Source organism: Meles meles, chromosome 4, assembly GCF_922984935.1.
Source record: "Meles meles chromosome 4, mMelMel3.1 paternal haplotype, whole genome shotgun sequence".
Lineage (NCBI taxonomy): Eukaryota > Metazoa > Chordata > Mammalia > Carnivora > Mustelidae > Meles > Meles meles.
The window spans coordinates 33,951,122-33,969,344 of NC_060069.1; the positions used below are offsets into that span (position 1 = coordinate 33,951,122).

General features: G+C 39.1%; 1 protein-coding gene across 24 annotated transcripts in view; it reads right to left on the minus strand.

The window, feature by feature from the left end:
• Positions 1 to 18,223, minus strand: part of ARPP21 (cAMP regulated phosphoprotein 21) — a 153,703-nt gene that overhangs the window by 78,612 nt on the left and 56,868 nt on the right. For 18 of the 24 annotated variants that reach the window (XM_046003061.1, XM_046003080.1, XM_046003076.1 and 15 more), the window contains 3 exons: positions 8,297 to 8,405; positions 6,299 to 6,400; positions 147 to 184 (listed from right to left, as the gene is read on the minus strand). In XM_046003061.1, the coding sequence (XP_045859017.1) occupies positions 147 to 184; positions 6,299 to 6,400; positions 8,297 to 8,405 (249 nt within the window). The remainder of the gene's footprint in view (positions 1 to 146; positions 185 to 6,298; positions 6,401 to 8,296; positions 8,406 to 18,223) is intronic. The other 6 variants (XM_046003079.1, XM_046003077.1, XM_046003084.1 and 3 more) reach the window with 1 other exon arrangement.

Below are 18,223 nucleotides of genomic sequence, written 5' to 3' on the forward strand. Positions count from 1 at the left end.
TATAAGTGTGTACACATGATATATGTATTTATTTATACATATATTCAAGCACACACTTATATATGGGATATATACCTATGAGTATACAAGACACACATGACAGATTTTGTTCCTCTACAGACATGAAAAAGCAAATTGCATTTTACCTGTTTTCCACAAAAAGGCTTTCCTGGGAGCAAACTGACTGAAAAATAAAAAAAGGCATTGTATCAGACGTTCTGGATGTGCTGAGGGATCCCAAATTCTTGCCTGCTTTTAAAACTACTTTTCCTCTCCAAGAGGAAAAGAATTAAGAAAAATATGCACTATGTTTTGAAAAATGGAAATAAAAAAGGAAAAAAAAATGGTTAGAGTTAGACGTGTACACCATTCTCTTTCTCTTTCAGCACACAAGTACTTTTCCAGCAGGACATCTCCAGGTTATGGCTAGATTTAGCCAGTTCAGCATCAAGGTCAGAAGGAGAGAGATGTGAATGAAACTGTCTGAGAATCAGAGAAGCATGTGACCATCGGATCCTGAGCTAGCTGTTTCTTCTGGAGCTGCAGAGATACAGTTCCCAACAACAGCCAGAGGACTGGTTCAAATCAAGGCAGAGCATGTGCTCTTAGCACCATCCACCTAAGGACTGGAGAGTCATAGAACCACAACCCTACAGTTATTACCTGGCAATGATAGACTCTCTTGATATAAACAGATTGACTGCAAGACTCTTAAAATTGAAGAGATGCCATCAGTCAATTTGCAGAGGGCGGGCACACAGAAGTCAAATGAGAACAAAATGAAGCTAATCAGAAGAAAAAAGAAGTCAAACCTGTCTAATGTTTTGTTTTGTTTTTCACACAGAAAAACAATGACTCTTCTTAGCTTCCATTCCCTTAGCTATTAATTCCCCACTATGTTGTGTTTAATACACATATAGGGAAGAGAGAATTCCATTATTATTACAAGCTGAGGAAAGGCAAATCAAATTAAGTTTTAATAAGGAGAAAAAGAGATGTCTAAACAAAATATGGTGAGATGGCCCTCTAACATAGTGACTGCGTTTAGGAATTAACAAAAACCATTTTCAAAGTACTAAGTTTCTAACCATAAATATACATGCCATATTATATGTGTAGATTTTGTAAATGATGAATAAATGACCTGCTAAATGGTAAATTGAGGCCTAACAGGTCCATTTTAAGAGAAAATAAAACCAAAGTAAATAAGGACCTTTCAATATTGAATTTTTAAAAGATTAGCTAATGTAACCGCTACACAGAGAGGCAAGCAAGATATTGGTTTCTCCATACATTTTGTTGAAGAAATCATTTCCTTCCACTAAACCAAAGGGTTAGCTTTGGGCATAACGTGTTTTCCTCAGTGATCTGAACATTTCAGAGGGCATCTCTAGAACCATTTCTATTTTAACATTTGTGCATTTAATATGCATCCTGAGTATTAAGTGGACAAACATCTTATTTAACAACAATAACAACAAAAAGCCAATTAAGAAAAATGCTTTTCAGAAAGTATCTTCTTTTAATTTGACATTTGTATTTATAAATAAATACACTTTATGTACCACTGATAATATTCCTGTGAAGACATCTTTATACTAAGTGAAATATCCCACTATCTTCATTTCCTTTAGTTTGGTTTTACTCTTGGTTTGAGTCAAGCCATGGAATTAATTGTCTCAGGTGTATGTTATGAGCTCGATACTTTGTTACTGCTCAGGTCTTGTAGTTGGAAAGAAGTCAATTATGCTTATAATGTTCTGGCTGGGTAGTGGAATTACTGAAACTCTACTACTTGTTTGGAAGAGTTGATCAAAGACTGACCTCTTCAGACTCATTAATCCAATAGTATTTTGGGGAAAGCTAAGCTGCCATAACTCTTTGAACGAAAAAAAAGGGACCTCCAAGTCAAAGATAACTTCCCCAAAAACATATCTCAAGAGTATTTTTCAATTTTTGTGCAAAGGTCCTAAAGATTTATCATAAATAAGGCAGATATGGTTATGGGTTGTGATTCAGTAGTTGATGAAAATAAACTTTAAAAAGTTATTAATATAACTTGCAAATTTTAATAGCAGAGAAAGATTAAAGTGTCACAGTAATTAAGTGCAGTATTCAAAGCTGTCAGGTATATGCATTCTCAGATATAAAGGGCTCTTTTTTTTTTTCTTTCTTTTAAGAAGAAAATGGTTTTGCCTAATGGGTTACAGAATTCTCTCCCACACCCCACCCCCAATCCAGGTGACATCACATGCCCCTCTCAAGGGTTGTCACGGAAGATGGATCCCAGTGCATGCTGGGGAGACCAAGGATGAACTCCTCTCAGAATCCCTGTTTACACATAAATACCTTTCAGAAACCATCCTCCAGGCAAAACATGTCTTTCTCAAATATATTGCTTTAGCAATGCAACCTTGCCAAAGCCAGCAACATTGCATTGAATTAATCATAAAATAAGCCAAAATTCTTGCTAAAGGAAACAAGAGTTATAGTTCAAATATTTCTGACTACAAAAATACACTCATTTTTTATTTGAGAACTAAATTGTTGTGTGCCTTGACTTACGACAACTTCATTCTCAAATAATAAATGTGCCTTATCTCAGACTACTGTATTGAGATTATTTTTCTAGAAAATCCCCAAATAATCTGCATATTTTGATTGTGGATCTAAGTAAAAAACCACACATGCACGTATACACACACACACACACACACACACACACACACAAGATAATGAGTAAAATATCCAAGAGCACCACTAATTTTAAAATAAATTTTGATTTTGCTGATGTGTAAGTACCGGGAAGTATTTCTCTATAACTATTGTTAACTTCAAGTATAATTAAAAAAATTAAAACCCTCTACATAAATATGTCACTATTTGAACCTGTTTGAATGACTCCACTCCTTAAATAATAATTGGCAAGGGAAGCTGCTTTTACTACCTCGGTTTTTAAATGACAAAGACACTAAATTAAAGGCCAGCTAAAAAAGACATTAGATGCCTGTTTAGTTTCCTTATGCTGGATTCTTTGCATCGGTTTTATAATCGACTTACTATACTTGATTCCTTACCGTATGTACCTCAGCAATGTGGGAAGTCCTAATGGTCATTGGGAATCTGGAATTGTATAGATGAAGACTCTCTAAAGTGTTCTCTCTTTATGTAAGTGAAAGCAAGGTGTGTTGCTCTATGTACTCAAGGAAGTTCACATTGCTATGTTATGTCCCTGCATTTGCGTTTAGAAGATTCGGTAATATCCTGCTAACACATCATGGCCCCCAGTGATTCCTCCCTCTCAGTATCCACAACCAAGGTGTTTTGCAGTGTACCAGTTTGGTCTGTGTGTCCAAACGAATACAGCGGGAGGGAAGGTATGTCGGCTCCAAGATGAGGTTACAAAAGCCTGTAGCTTCCATCTTGGGCTCTCTTTCTTTCTCTCGGGTCACTTGCTCTGGGAAAGCTAGTTGCCAGGTGACAAAGATGCTCAGGAGGCTCAGGAGAGGCCCACAGAGTGGGAACTGAGATCTCCCATCGCCCGCTAGGAACCGAGACCTGCCAAAACCCATGCAGGTCAGTTTGGAAGCAGACAACCGCTCTATTGAAACTTCAGACAACGGAAGCCCCAGCTGATGGCTTGACCGTAACCCCAGGAAAGACTGCGAGCCAGAACTGGCCAGCGAAGCCACCCTCTGATTCCTGATCCCCAGAAACTGTGAGGTAACAAGCATTTTGTCTACTTTTAAGTTGTCAAATCTGGAATAAATAGCAAAACCCAGGTCAACCAGCCTAATGACTGCATTGTTCCTGCAGCGCGACGGTGCTAGAGAGAAAGCACTGGAGATCTTTTTTCCCCTTCTGAGAAGGTGGCTCTTAGCCTTGTAAAAGCGACAAAAACTTGTAAAACTATGATAAAAAAATCAAGATCTTTTCCTTAAAAAATGTACTTACACTCATGCACATAATATTTTGTAGATGATGTTGAGGAATTTGTTTAATCTCTGGAGACTTTCAAGGAGTGTACTCTGGGTACAGAGTGCCAATTAAAAAAACCCAGCCCCAGGAGATCAGGGGGGGAAAGTAGGGCCAGAAACAGGCAGGTGTCTCACTTGAATTAATAACCCCAGAAGTGTTGGCCACCAAAGAGCTCATCACAGCAGCTTACACTCTATTCTACTCCTGCAGGGGGAAGAAGCCACAGCCTTCCGAAGAAGGTTGCCAAATGATGCCATCAGATGGAAAGGCCATGACAATAGCTTGGCATTTAGGCTTTCCCAAGCTTCGGTCTGCTTTTGCTTTTTTTTTTAAAGTAAGCTCCACACCCAGCATGAAACCCCATTAAGGACTCAAATTCAGGGCCCTGAGATCGAGACCTGAGTTGAGATCAAGAGCCGAACGCTCAACCGACTGAGCCACCCAGGCACCCCTTGTCTGCTTTCGCTGTCTTAAAAAATGTTAATTCAGCAGTTAGCTATGGATGCTTGAAACAGCAACTTGCCTCTAATCTTTATTCTGGGACCCAGTTTCCTTACTGTTGTTGTTCTTAATAGGGCTGTCGGGAACTGCAATGTGTACAGGGAGTCGTGCTGACTCCTTCTTGTCTGGGACGACCTCTCTGTGCACATGAAGGGCAGGAGCGGCATAAGAAGCCTCCTCCTCACAGGCGAGCGTCAAGGATGCTTTTCCTGCCATCCAGCCCTTGAGTGTCTGACAATGTGCCCTGCTTTGGGAGGGGGGGAGCATAATGTTTTTCTATTATCTAAGTGATTAGTATTTGCTTTTCAACACAACTCATTTATATATTTTATGACTTGCCAGAATGAAAATCCGAGGGAAATTGTGTGTGTATGTGTGTGTGTAAGACGGGGAGGGAAAGATGGGGAGAGAGAAAGAAAAAGCATGAAAAATAAACTGACCTTCAGAAAACTCTTTCTCCATGAAGCTCATTGGACAGTAACATGCTGTCTCCCAGTCCACTCAGGACACCCCTAAACTATCATGGTACAACAGAGCCTCTCTTTACTTCGTCCTTTTATCCAGGAAACACAATTAAAGCCTACCAGGTGTCAGACTATGCTCTGCACCATCAATAACTCTGACCATAAGAAAAGCTTAAGTAGCCCACACATCCATACAATTTTCTAGAACTGCATGTGGACAGTATCCTTCAACAACTTCCTCTCTCAGACTCTGCCAACTCCAGAGCTCTGAGCCAGATCATTCAATCATTAAAGTTCTATTTCACTGTATCCAACAAAGGCAATGAGAATCTAGAAGAGATAACAGAAACCTGTATCAACATGAAAGAAACACACTGTTGGTGGAATTTGAATTTCCTCTGCAGCTTTATACTGAAGGATCCAGCAGGAGTTGGAGGACCTGGGAAACTGTCTTGGGCCTGAAACCTTCAAGATCAGAAGGCCTCGTCCATGCTAAGCAGTGGAGTCTAGGTCTCTAGTCTGACCTGGGAATGGCCTCCAGACCAAATCACGATGGGAGGTAGGACGGCCCACCTAACCCAGCAAAGCCACAGAAGATCCGCACAAAGGAGCTCCCACCTCTACTTTTGCAAAGGGAAGGCTGCCAGATGATTTCATGGACTGGAGAAGCTGTGCACTGGCTTGCCCTTTTCACTTTCTTGCATTTAAATTCAGCTGTTTTAAATCACCTTTTCATTCTTATTTAGCTTAATAGCATTTTATTTTGGCCACAGTGGGTAAGAGGACAGAAGAATCCCCCACCACATTTTCTTCACTGGGATTTGAACAAAAGAAATCATTTCATGATTATCCCCTTGTGATAAACTGCTCACAGACCTAATTTGATCTGAAGCTGAGGGGGAAGATGAGTATTATCATTTAACTTTGGTATAATAAAATGCTTGTGCTTGCTAAGAATGCAGAAAATTCCATGTTTATGTATGTGATTAACAGAGTCTCTTTCTTTTTCATGTCTTTCTTCTGCACAACGTTAGTGTTACAAAGACAACACTTGGCTGTCTGCGGGCTAATATGGATGTAAAAGCATTTTTTTTAAATCAGGCGACCTTGCTGCAGACTTAGGGTCTGTTTCACTGGGCCCTGATGGATCACACCTCTACTCCCCCTGCCGTCATATCCTAGGAAGGCACACAACCCTTGGCTCCTTTTCCATCACTTCCCTGAACCAGGTCCTCTTCCAGAAACACCTCTGGTGTGCTCGGTTCGATTTGTCCCTGGCTCCAGCTTCCTGAGTCCTGCCAGCTTGCTGTCTGGGGAAGGACGGCACTAAAGAGGCAATTAAAACAACTACTCACATCGTGTGCAAATATTCTCTCCCTCACTCTCTGATATTCCTCTTCTCTCTCTTCAATTGATTTACTTCGTCTGTCATCTCTAAATGGATGCATTCTGTTTTGCTGAACAGAAAAAAGAAATCAGTACGGTTATCCAAGTTGAGCTGTTGGAAATCTGCAGTTAAGCAACTGTCAGCCGAGAATAATAAATGTTCACTTAAATAAATGGAGCATGAAGAGTCTCATTCCCTCTGGCCCCTAAGGAGGCTGTGCGTGTGTGTGTGGTGTGCGGTGTCTGTGCCTGACACGCAATGGCAGGTGTGTGCTGCTCCCTCTACCTTCCCCACCAGATGCCCGCAGTACAGCTGTTTCCAGAACGAAAGCACCTGGAGGTGTCTCAGGTGTTCCGCCAGTTCAGCTATGACGTGGGTCACAGTGATGGACTCTGTCTCCTTTGCTAACCCGTGTGCTTTGGAATCCTTAGACAAAGGCGGAATGTTGAGGTAGTGGCTAATTCAAAGTGGCTAAGGGAAGAAAGACATGGCTCTAAAAACCTGGGCACTAGAGACACAGAACAAGGGAACAGAGAAAATAATGGGCAGAAAGGAAACGGTAGACATGACGTCTCCACGTCCTAATTTGTGTTTCTTCTTTACTCCATGCCTGACTTGATCCTGTGCTCTGCGTTTTTGCATGGAAAGTAGAAACTAAGTTTGAAAAGCCTGTTGGTTGAGTAGGGCCAATGCCAAGGGACCTAAAGCAACAATCCAAAGAACCCAGCATGAGGACTCTTCTTCAGCCTCGCATCTGCACTGCTGCCTGCATCTCAACGACCCTCCCACCGTCTTCTTGCTGTTCCTCACAAAATTCTCTGCATTAACCACGTTCATCCATCCATTCAACAAACGCCCACTAAGTACACAACACAGGCATGTGGCTCGGAGTCCATGGGAGCTACTTGTCGCTTGATGGTGGTGGCAGTGGGGGTAGGAAGAAACGAGATACAGATGATGAACAAGTTTAAAAAAAAAAAAAAGTACATCGGAGATGCACGTACTGACTTCCAGTGACTCACTGAGAGTCATTAAAATAATAACTTGAGCGAGATGCCTATTGTCTTACCTTTAAGAATTCTAAAGCAAAGTCTATTTTCAAAAAATCTATTTTGATTGTCAGAAACACAAAGTGTAATTGTAATGGCATTGTATAACTCCCTGCAGTTCTAATTATTGTTGAACCTTTGTTTTCTTTTGCTATTCATTAAGTTTCTTCCTCATCACCCTGGATCCCATTCCCCACCCCCACTCTGGAGAAGAGGTTGAGCAGAGTCTCTCTACCCTTGCCCAGGAACCATGAATAAGGCTACTCTAGGACAACGTAAATGTTCTGTCACAAGCGTAATACACAAAAAGGAGAAAGTTCCACTACAGTTCATGCAAAACAAGCACACAGTTTACATGGACAATAGAACATGGGAAGGAGGAGGGGGAAGACTAAAACATGAACTCGATTCTTTTCTGTGAAGACTTATTTTAGGAGAGTTGCAAAATCCACCTGTCCTCACCATAACAAGGTTTGTTCTTTACAGCTACACCAGTTGGTCATCGGTCCGTATTGAGAATCCAGCTCAATTTGTGCACAACTGAAGGACAAAGCTGTAGGAGTGGAAGGACTGCCATAGTTACACAGACATCTGGAAATGCGATGACAAAGCTTTTCCCGACAGCTCCGGCCGGTGGCATCCCAACCCGCCCAACACATGCAGCAGGAACTGCGCCAAGCACCACCCATGCAGCCCAACACAGAGCCATGGCTGAAGCAATCAGGACACGTTCTCTTGGCTACCCACTGAATGCCAAAGGGGGAGGCGAGGGGGCAAGGAGGTTGGAAAGAGGACGGTCAGTAACAGAAGCCGGGGGGAGCTGGGGGAGGGAGAAGGGGACAACAGAACGACAAGAACATAAGTCAGCCCACCTTCAAAAACAACAATGTCAGCCACTCTCAAACTTGAGAACCAACCTGATTGTCTTCTTTATCAATACTAGAGTTATCTCGCTTCAAGATAAACCGCTTCTGGGATTCTTCACCTTTTTCATCTTTTAAATGTTCACAAAACCTTTGCTCTGGTCTGCCAGCAAAGTAAAACATATCAATAAAAAAATTTTCGCTCTGTTTAAAGTTATTTTCTTAGTGCTGTTTTTTCCCCCACAGTGGCATTCAACTTAAAAAAACAAACAAACAAACAAAAAAAAGTTACATGTGGTTTTGATGCTAGAATTGCCGGCATTATACAGATAGGTAATAATATGTCACGTCGCAGGTCTTGTTAGAATACCTTTTGTTGTTTGGAACTCAGAGTCTTATTTGCCGAATGCTTCTCACCATGGCTGGAATTTAAAAAACATTTTAAAGGCCTGAACATAAATAGTGTATGGATGTTTTCTTTCATTATTTTGAACTCCATCACTCCTGAATTCAATCAGGTTCACAGCCACATGTCAAACAAATGCACATGTGTAGAACTAGGGCAGACCATATTAATTCAGCAATGTCTGCAGACTAGGAGGACGGCTCCTGTCATATTGTGCCTCTCAAGAGCCATCAGAATCCATAGTGAGAGACGGTCATCTATAAATTCCTTCCATCTTTCTCAGTGACAAATGCTCTGGAATCTGGCTCCAGTAGACTCTGACATCCTTGACCACGTCTTGTAAATCAGTTCAGTAATTGGGGAAACTGGACACATTTAGTTTAAACAACTTAATGGCTGATTAGCATGGGGAAAATGCTCCAAGCAGTTACACACTATTGATTAGTCAATTGATTTTTTTAGGTCCTCTTAATCATTTTGTATTATTACTGGAAAGAGCTCCATGTTCTTGTTAATTTCCCACACTCGTCACTGCATGCCACAGAACTCAATGAATGGCTTGGGCATGGGTTCACCCCCAGAGGAAGTGCTAAAATGTTTGTCCCAGGTTTAGAAGAAGTTGTAATTAATGACTCTCATTAAAGCGTCTCTGTCATGTCTGATGTATTACTTCTGAAGCCCAGTGGGTTTTCTATCTCTACTGGGTTCATTATGCATTCTGTTATTGGAAAGCTACTTCACAGCGTCTGTTGTTTAATACGGGTGACCAGTAATTAAGGGAATCTCATAGTTTCCTTCCAGCTCCCAAATAAGCAAAAGGCATGTTGAAAACAAAGGAGTCCTTTAAGCGTATAGCTCAAATCCTGACGCGTCGCATCCTTTTCTCAAATACATGTACACAGATTATACTGATATTGGTGAGCAGACACTAACAGAAAATTGGAATCATACCAGTTACCGCTTCCAGAACTGTGTACAATTTTTGCAAAATGGTATCATTGTCTTACTCAATCCTTAACAATAGAACGCTGATGTAGGAGGAGCAAATATTTCATGCCTCTTTTACAGATCAAGAAACCATCCCTCCATGAACCCTCTGACTCCCAAGTTTATAGATTTTTCCAGCAAGCCACAGGCATCAAACAGCCTATTCACATCCTTGCAGAGATGTGATTCGGTCTCTCTGCTTCCAAAGCACACAGCAGGCTGGAGGCCCTCCAGCCTCACAATGAAGAACAAAAACCCCGCATGACATCATCCGAAAGATCAATGGAGATGTTTTCCACCAAAATTAAAATGTAAAATATGATACAACAAACAATCCGCAAGTGCAAATATGACATTTGAAAATCAGAACACTACAGGAACAAAGTAAACTCGCACTTTACAGCGAAAAGGCCATTTCCAGTGGAGAAACTAAACGTGTTTCATGTGTCGCACGCTCACCGCACACTTCTTATTCCACTGGATAGTCTTATAATGTGAGTGAGTGCTGGCAGGCCACTGTAAAAGATAACAATTCTCCAGGAATCCTTTTAAAACCTCCTAACATTTTCAACCAATACTTAGATGTTACTTTTTTTTTTTTTTTTTAATGCAGCAGGTGAAATGGGGATATCAGCTTAAATACAAACGGTAATTGCATCAATGCTAAGTAAAGCTCTTGGAATGTACTGAAACTCCATAGTCTGGTGAATTCTAGTAGATAAAATGCTTTGCTCGCTGCTAAGTCTACAGATCTATTTCTTGTAATTGTTGCTAATCATCTGTAACTGTTCATTTAGACATAAAGTGGTCTGGAAATGTGAACTTTTTGATTCACGAGCAGAAGGTGAATTTACTTTAGACTAACTTCTCCTTTAAGAAGAAAACTGCTTTGAGATTTCAACATACTAACCAGGGTGAGAATGTGAGCTCCATGTTGGTAGAGACCTTGGTTTTTAAATATTTAATTCTTAGTGCCTAGAACGGTGCCTGGAATATGGGAAGCATTTGGTTGAATAAATAAATTAATCAATGTATGAATGAAATTTTAATAGAGCTGTTTAGGAATCACTGTATTTGAGGGATGGGTCAAAGAGTCACTGAATAAGATATGCAGTCATAAATATTTAAATTATAAAACAACAAGAAAGTTTGGTTAATAGAATCAAAAATTCAAATTTAGAACATGAGGAAGGTCTTTAAAAATCAAATTAATGCTTTGGTTCAAGTTGACAAAAAAGATTTGTGCTACTTTAAAAAAGTTTTTAAAATGTGAGAACATTTTGGGAAAAGAGGTAGAAATGAGAATCTCAGGGTTTTTTTTGTTTTGTTTTGTTTTTTTTTTTAATTTTGGAACTTCTCAGTTTAAAGTGTTATAGCTACAAGAGCTGTTCAAACATTATTTTTGAAATTTCATTTGCATTTCTTCATTGTGCTGGCTTATTTGTTTTTCATAGCAGGACATATTTAGGAAAAATACATCTATCTCATAAGAAAAGAACAGTCAAAGGAGCTTTTCCTAATCAATAATGTAAATGTGATTCAGAGCAAAAGTATTTTTTGTTCTGATACATATTATGCAAAGTGCATTCTCCATAACAGCTTTTCAAAAATACCTCGTTTAAATTTTTTTTCAGACTTTAGAACCTAAGAGTTGAAAGTAATAGTCCCTTCATGATTTCCCGAAAACATTTTAAGTGAATACAAAATAACCATTTGAAGTTTGTGTGAAAGGGGAAAACAACAACAACAAAAACTAGTAAGATTGTTCCAGGTTGATTTTATCGAGAATTATCTATTACTCTAGAGCTAAAGGGCAATTTGCAGTTTAACTCATGCAAACTAAAGTATACAAATGAAGTATCGCGTGTGATTAAACTACAAATTACTGGTAATGCACCATTATATTAGAGCTTTTAAAAAGCCTTTTCACCAGAAATTTAACATCATAGCAATGTTATTTCTTAGTCGTAAAATGAATGGAGATGAGGTAATATATTATGGACCTTTATTTAAAATGGGAATGAATAACTTTCAGTGTATCAATATGAGGATGTAACTCTAAGACAAACTCCTCCAAGGTGCAAAATGTCATGGTATTTATTCAATTAATGATAACTAGAGTTGACTACGTACATATCTCATAGTCATGCATGACATGTCTGATTGCTTTTTCCTGATGGACTCTATTCCATGAGGTAGTATTTCTAGCTTTCTATCAACATCAAGAAGCAGAGAAAAGAGATTTAATGTTTCTTCTTGACGAAAGATAGTTTCTTCTTCTGAAGGCACAATTTGTAGTAGGTATTATTGGAAAACTCATCGTTCGTGTGTGGTGAACAGTACTGGCATTTCCAGTCAGTGTCTTGGTATCTCCAATCAAACCTCTGAAAAATCAGAATTAAGTCCTCATTGTTCCTCAGTAGACACAGCTCAAGGAACTGAGAGGCAGTATGGCTAAGTGAAACCCTGAGTAATGTATTCAAACTCTCTTATAGTTAATCTGTTACAATCTTAGGGGTTTTTTGCCCCTTGAAGCTTAAAATAAATGAACACTCCTTATTATTATAAAAATCTTTTCTCATCTAGAGATATTATCACCACTAGATTCTTGAGACCAAATTTATTAGTTTTCTTCCAAATAGTTAAGCCTAATCCCCCCTCTCCCCATATATACACAGATGAAAAATTCAATTCTACTAAATATGGACAGGCTCAAATGGAAGCCTTTGAATTTCATGTCGAATAACTGAAAGACAGTCATAAATATGCATAAGCATCTTAAAGAAAGGTTTCTGTGCACAACAGGATAAAGTATTTTGATGGTGTAAGACATCTATCAGAAATATTTTAATAGTCAAACATATTAGGCTATCCTGAGAAGCACTGTTCCCTTAGCACTTTTAAGTTTTCAATTAAAATATTTATAGCTGATGTCTTTTATTTAAAAAAAAAATAAAGTCCTACATTCTTCTTCAAGAATTTTGCAACTTCCCCTACAATTTGGTCATTTTATATCATTTCATTGTCTCTTAAATGAGACCACATCTTACAAACCCCATATATGCAGAGCTATGTATCCAACTTCCTTTATTAGCATCTTTCAAACTCACATTCTTAATTTTCCAACCTTTGACAAATTCATCTTATTCTTCTCTGTCTCGATTGTACCACGTACATAAACAGAGACATGCAAGCTAACATAGGACTTGACCTTGACCCTCCTTTAACATAAGGCTATTCATGAGCAAGAACAAAATTAAGTATAATACTCAAAGACAAAAAGTTCTATAAGGCATCTCCTCTTATTGGTGCCAGCACCCTGGAAAGCAGGCTATGAGCAGTAAGAGCCTTGAAAGGATCAATCTACTTTGACAAAGGGATTCCATTTCCAAGAACGAAGCCAAAGAAAATAGTAACAAAAGGATATATGGTGTCATCGTTCAAGACAGCAAAACAGTAGAAATCCACGGTGGTCTGATTAAGTAGCTTAAAATAGCTCCATATATAATATGCAGCTTTGTAAAATGATATCCAAGGCTACTGGTTAACATAGAAAATGAGGTCTAAAAGGATATACTATAATCACATTTATGTTGAAAGCATCATGTCGAATAAGAAAAATGACAGTTTTCTCTGGATAGTGAAGTAATGGGCAACTTTAACTTCTAGCTTCTTATATATTTTGATTATTATAATAAATAACATTTTATAACAACAGATAATAAATGTTACTGGTTTAGAAATATATGAAACCAATTCAACAACGTATAAGGGGTTTGTATATAATCATTGAATTGTGGACAATTAAAATATTCTTATCTTTTGAATATTTTCTTTCATGTTCTTTATTATTTTATGATCTAAAGTGGATATTTGGTTGTTTCATTTTGTCAAAAAAATTATCCTTTTTATTGCTATGTCCTTGTAGATCAAAATGTATACAGATCTGCATTTACTAGTGATACTCTAATGATAATAACTGATAGTGTTTAATCTCAAGACGTTTTTCCTCTTTAAAGGGAGATTCCAAATAACAATGATACAGAAAAAAGATAAGAGGGACGAGGGGGAAAAAAAGGATAAATTATGAAATTTGAAAAAGAGAAAGAAATCCTATGCATTCAGACCTGGAAGGTTATATTCTGTGTTTGTGAATTTGGCTATTCATTGAACAGTACTGAGCATGATACTGCCAACAATACCAAAGAGGTACATACATCAGATGGATCCACAGCCTGACAAAACCAACATGTTTCTACAAGTTTACTTATAAATCAAGAATTTCTACAAATGAAAAAAAAAAGTTTTTTTTTAAAGGGCTAGATTAAAAAAAGGCTAGATTATCACTGAACTTTTCTTTCTTTTAATTCTCCATCCTTCCATTTCAATATTACATGAACAGTAAAAGGCAGTAGCATTAATATATGCAATGACCAAAGCTTCATTCCCCCCAAAGCACAATGCATTTAAATAATCCAATAGCTTTATATAAAATGGATGTGAACTAGCATACTAAATTTAACATAGCAGTAGTTTTAATAATTAAACAAAGTTTTAAACAACTCCCATATAAACGCTGGTAAGAGGGCCTAAAAGTTTGTCTTTTCAAAACAAGCATTGTGGTGTCTTCTCAGCTCTGCACCTTACTAAATGTGTACTTTTTGCAACAAAGGTGTTGTTTGGTTGTTTCGTTGTAAAATTGGAAGGCAATAATAATTCTTAGAGTGCTTGGGAGGATCAAGGAGATACAAGATAATGCAAGTTAAGTGTCAAGCCCAAGGCCAGTGAAGCACTCCACAGATGTTATAAGCCATCATTACCACTGTTCGCATCTTTCTGAGTGGTCACAATCTAATGGTAACCCCAACGAATATTGAACCAACATTTACATTAGTGTTGAGTTGAATTAGGATAAATCCAATCTGCACTATAATATTCAAATAATGGTTTGATTCATGAGTTCCAAATGAAGCAGTAACAATTGTCTGAAAGTAATGTTTTCTTTGGAAACTGCCGAATGTGATTATTGTTTCTTGGCACGAAAAGCTTTTTGCTTACACGTTACAACGCTGTGTATAAAAACGTTCCATTTATGCTCATATGCAAATATAGTATCTTACGTCCTGAAAAGGTCCAGAGTGATCTGTGTGCTTTAACTGAGAGAGAATGACTAAATATTTTTTGTATGTGTGCAGAAATGCTGTTTTGTTTTGTTTTTTCATTTTCCTGGTTTAGAGGGCAGGCGGGTGGTGGAAGCAAGGGCCATGTTACGCTGGAAGCACTGTGTTAGCCAGAAAGCCTGGGAGGCTGAAAGGCTTACAGCTGCAGGGTAAAACACAGCAGGAGCGCATGCCCTTCCTGAGCTAGATTCCCGTTTACTGTTTGAAGATTGGTACCAACCATTAAAATCTAGAATTTAGGTATGTGATTCAGTGGAAACCAGACACCTTCGACCAGTACACCACAACTTCTCTTTCTACTGTATGACCAACTCTATCTTCCCTAAAGCTGTGATAACATGTGCATGGCCTCTCTAGTCTCAGAAGTCTAAGACCAACAAGACACAAGAACTACATCAAGACCAGCTGTCCAGGGCGCCTGGGTGGCTCAGTGAGTTAAGCCTCTGCCTTTGGCTCAGATCATGATCTCAGGGTCCTGGGATGGAGTCCTGCATCTGGCTCTCTGCTCAACGGGGAGCCTGCTTCCCCCTCCCTCTCTCTGCCAGCTTCTCTGCTTACTTGTGATCTCTTGTCTATCAAATAAATAAATAAAATCTTTAAAAAAAAAGAAGAAGAAGAAGAAGAAGACCAGCTCTTCATTAGATACAGCCAGACCCACATCTTCAAGTACACCTGAAGAGGCCCAAGTGGCTGAAGTGACTAACATCCTTACAGGTGGATCTAGCAGCAAGAAAGGGAGACCTCTGTAACTTGGTCTCACTCCGCTGCTTATAGCAAGCAGAGCTAGAGGGGAAGCAACCAAGTTCTAGCAACTTTGCTTCCTCCCAAACCATTGCACATTTGGGATAATACTATATGTGGTATATGTGTGTACAGTGAACCCTTCTCCAGCTGTCCCAACCCATACAACACAGATCATATATGTACACACACACACACACACTCAAGTGTGTGAGCACACACATACATACACACAGTCCTGATCAAAAATACCTTGGTTCCGTAAGTAAACAATAAACAGAAGAGGGACATGTTCTACAGCCTACAGTTTTTTTGTTCAAAGCACAACACTGACCATCAAAGATACCCTTTTCACTTGGCACCGTCTGAGAACTGGGTTTTGTCTTACTTCTCCATATGCCAGGACAGTTTTTAATCTAGTGTGTTCTGGAGTTTTGTTCGCATCACAGTTTTAACCTCTACCCCGATATTACCATCGTTTCATTGAGTTCCCTGTTCAACTTTAAAAAAATAATGAAATGCAAATTAGGATTTTGTAAGGAAACCAAGGGATAGTGTTTGTTTTTCTTCTTGCTGTTTCATCCTCGTGAAGTAGTGATTCTATTCACATTAGTGCTTATTTCCCTGACCTGAGGAGAAGGGTCATGGCTGAGGCAGGAGCAGCAAATTACAGTCTTGGATCTTCTGTGGGAGTGGACTGAGTACGAACAAGACACGGATCCCAGTTTTTGCTCCTATAAAATGGTTGAGCTTTATCTACCTCAAACATTGTGAGCTGCATAGAGTATTAGTTCTTTAAAAGAATCATCACTCCATGGGAAAGCTCTTTTAAGAGAAAGTTACATGAAAGATTCTAATGTTCTGGAAGGACCATGCATGTTTGATTTCCAAAATTAAGGGGGAAGTCATTCATGCAACACTCCATGGCCATAAATAACTTCAAGTAGGGAAAGGAACACAGCAAACTTCTTTTCTGTCCTCATGATATATTTTTGAGACTTACCCATCTCATCTACAGGGTGCATCTTTTGAGGTATTTGAGAATAATTATAAGAGAAAATACAACATTTGCGAGAAATGATACAGAGTTCGACCAGTGTTAACAAATCAGTCTTACTTTGAGCCTGAGTATTGATTAAAGGACTAGGTTGTCTGTTCAGTAAATAAAGCTTCACGGCTTTGCTGAGAACAATGTGATTCTTAGGTTTCTGATCTTTGACTTCGAGTCGGATGCTTTTCAAGTCTATTCCTACAAAACGTGCAGAGTAAATTTGCCATGTTTAGAAATAACAAGATGCCAACCAACCACTCATAGATTCCCAAGAGGCACTTAAATAAATTGATGCCTGATCTTCTTCAGAGGGTCGTAGGCCCAAATATCTGCCTTTGGGCCACTATTCTTGCTTTATGGTTTCTGAGGCCTGGGAGCTCTCTCTTCCAGGGGAGATGTCATTTCCTTCTCTGCTCTGCACTCCACCAAGAGTAGGGGATTTGAGGCAATGACAGTGGGTGGGTGCCAAAGTCAAAAGAAAAAATATTCAAAAGATGACAACCTTCTAACATGACAATTATCTGGGACTAGTTAAACAGTTACTCTGACATATGCAAAGACATTCAGATACACACGGGACTCTCTCTGCCTACGACTGATCTTGGCCCTTTGGAAAACACTAATGCAAGGAGATGGTTTCAAGCCTCTAGATGATACAACCTGAGCATATATCCTTTCTCTAAGATGGAGAAAGGCAGACAGAGGTGGGAAAAAAAATCATCTAATAAAAGAATAATGGGCTGTTTTGGGCTAAACACCTAGAAAAATAAGCAAAAGACAAAGTGGAGATCAGAAAGACAGACAAAGAGAAGGGCAAAGCTTCTTATGTAAAAGTAGATTCATATATTTGTAATATGTAAATATTTTTATAAAATCATTGTTCATATTTTTAGCCTCAGTCCTTTAAAAAAAAAAGAAAAAAGACAACAGTCTAGAGAATAAGTACATTTTAAATACCACTTGCAGTACCAAATAACACAACCCCTTCCCGGATTCCCAGGGGGCTCATTTGGTGCTACCAACTAATCTGACAGTTAACAAAGAATTCCAACAGAAGAAAACTTAAAGGTGTTACAGAGTGAAACATATCTCTGGCAACACTGAGGGGAAAGAGGGAAAAACTAACGGTAATAGAACATAACAGGGTAGGTCTCAGCTCAAAAACCACTTTTGCCATTTCAGCAAAAGGCAGTGATTCTAATGAGGAGTACCCCAGCTATTCAGACCCAATTTGTGGACCAACAGGTGTGTTGGGAGGCTCCAGCTGACACAGACTGCTCTTACCCGGGCTAGCTCGGAGAACCAACAAGGTTGTGGTGCCCGAGGGTCGGGTGACTTCCTTGTCAACTCTCTACAGTACCCAGGTTTGCTCAGAGGAAGCCTCCTTCCTGGAATGTCTCCCACAGGAGCAGAGCTGGCATTTCCTACTCCCTCTGGACCACAGTATCCTTTAACCCCACCCAATGTGCTTGTAGCTCTGGCATGAAACTACGGATTTGGACCCCTGGCTTGCCAGTAGCAGTAATTTCCTAATAACACAATAGGTCGGTTTTCCTCCTACACTGACATTATTGATAAGTGTAGCTTTTTCATTTTTAGGGAAAAAAAAAGATTGG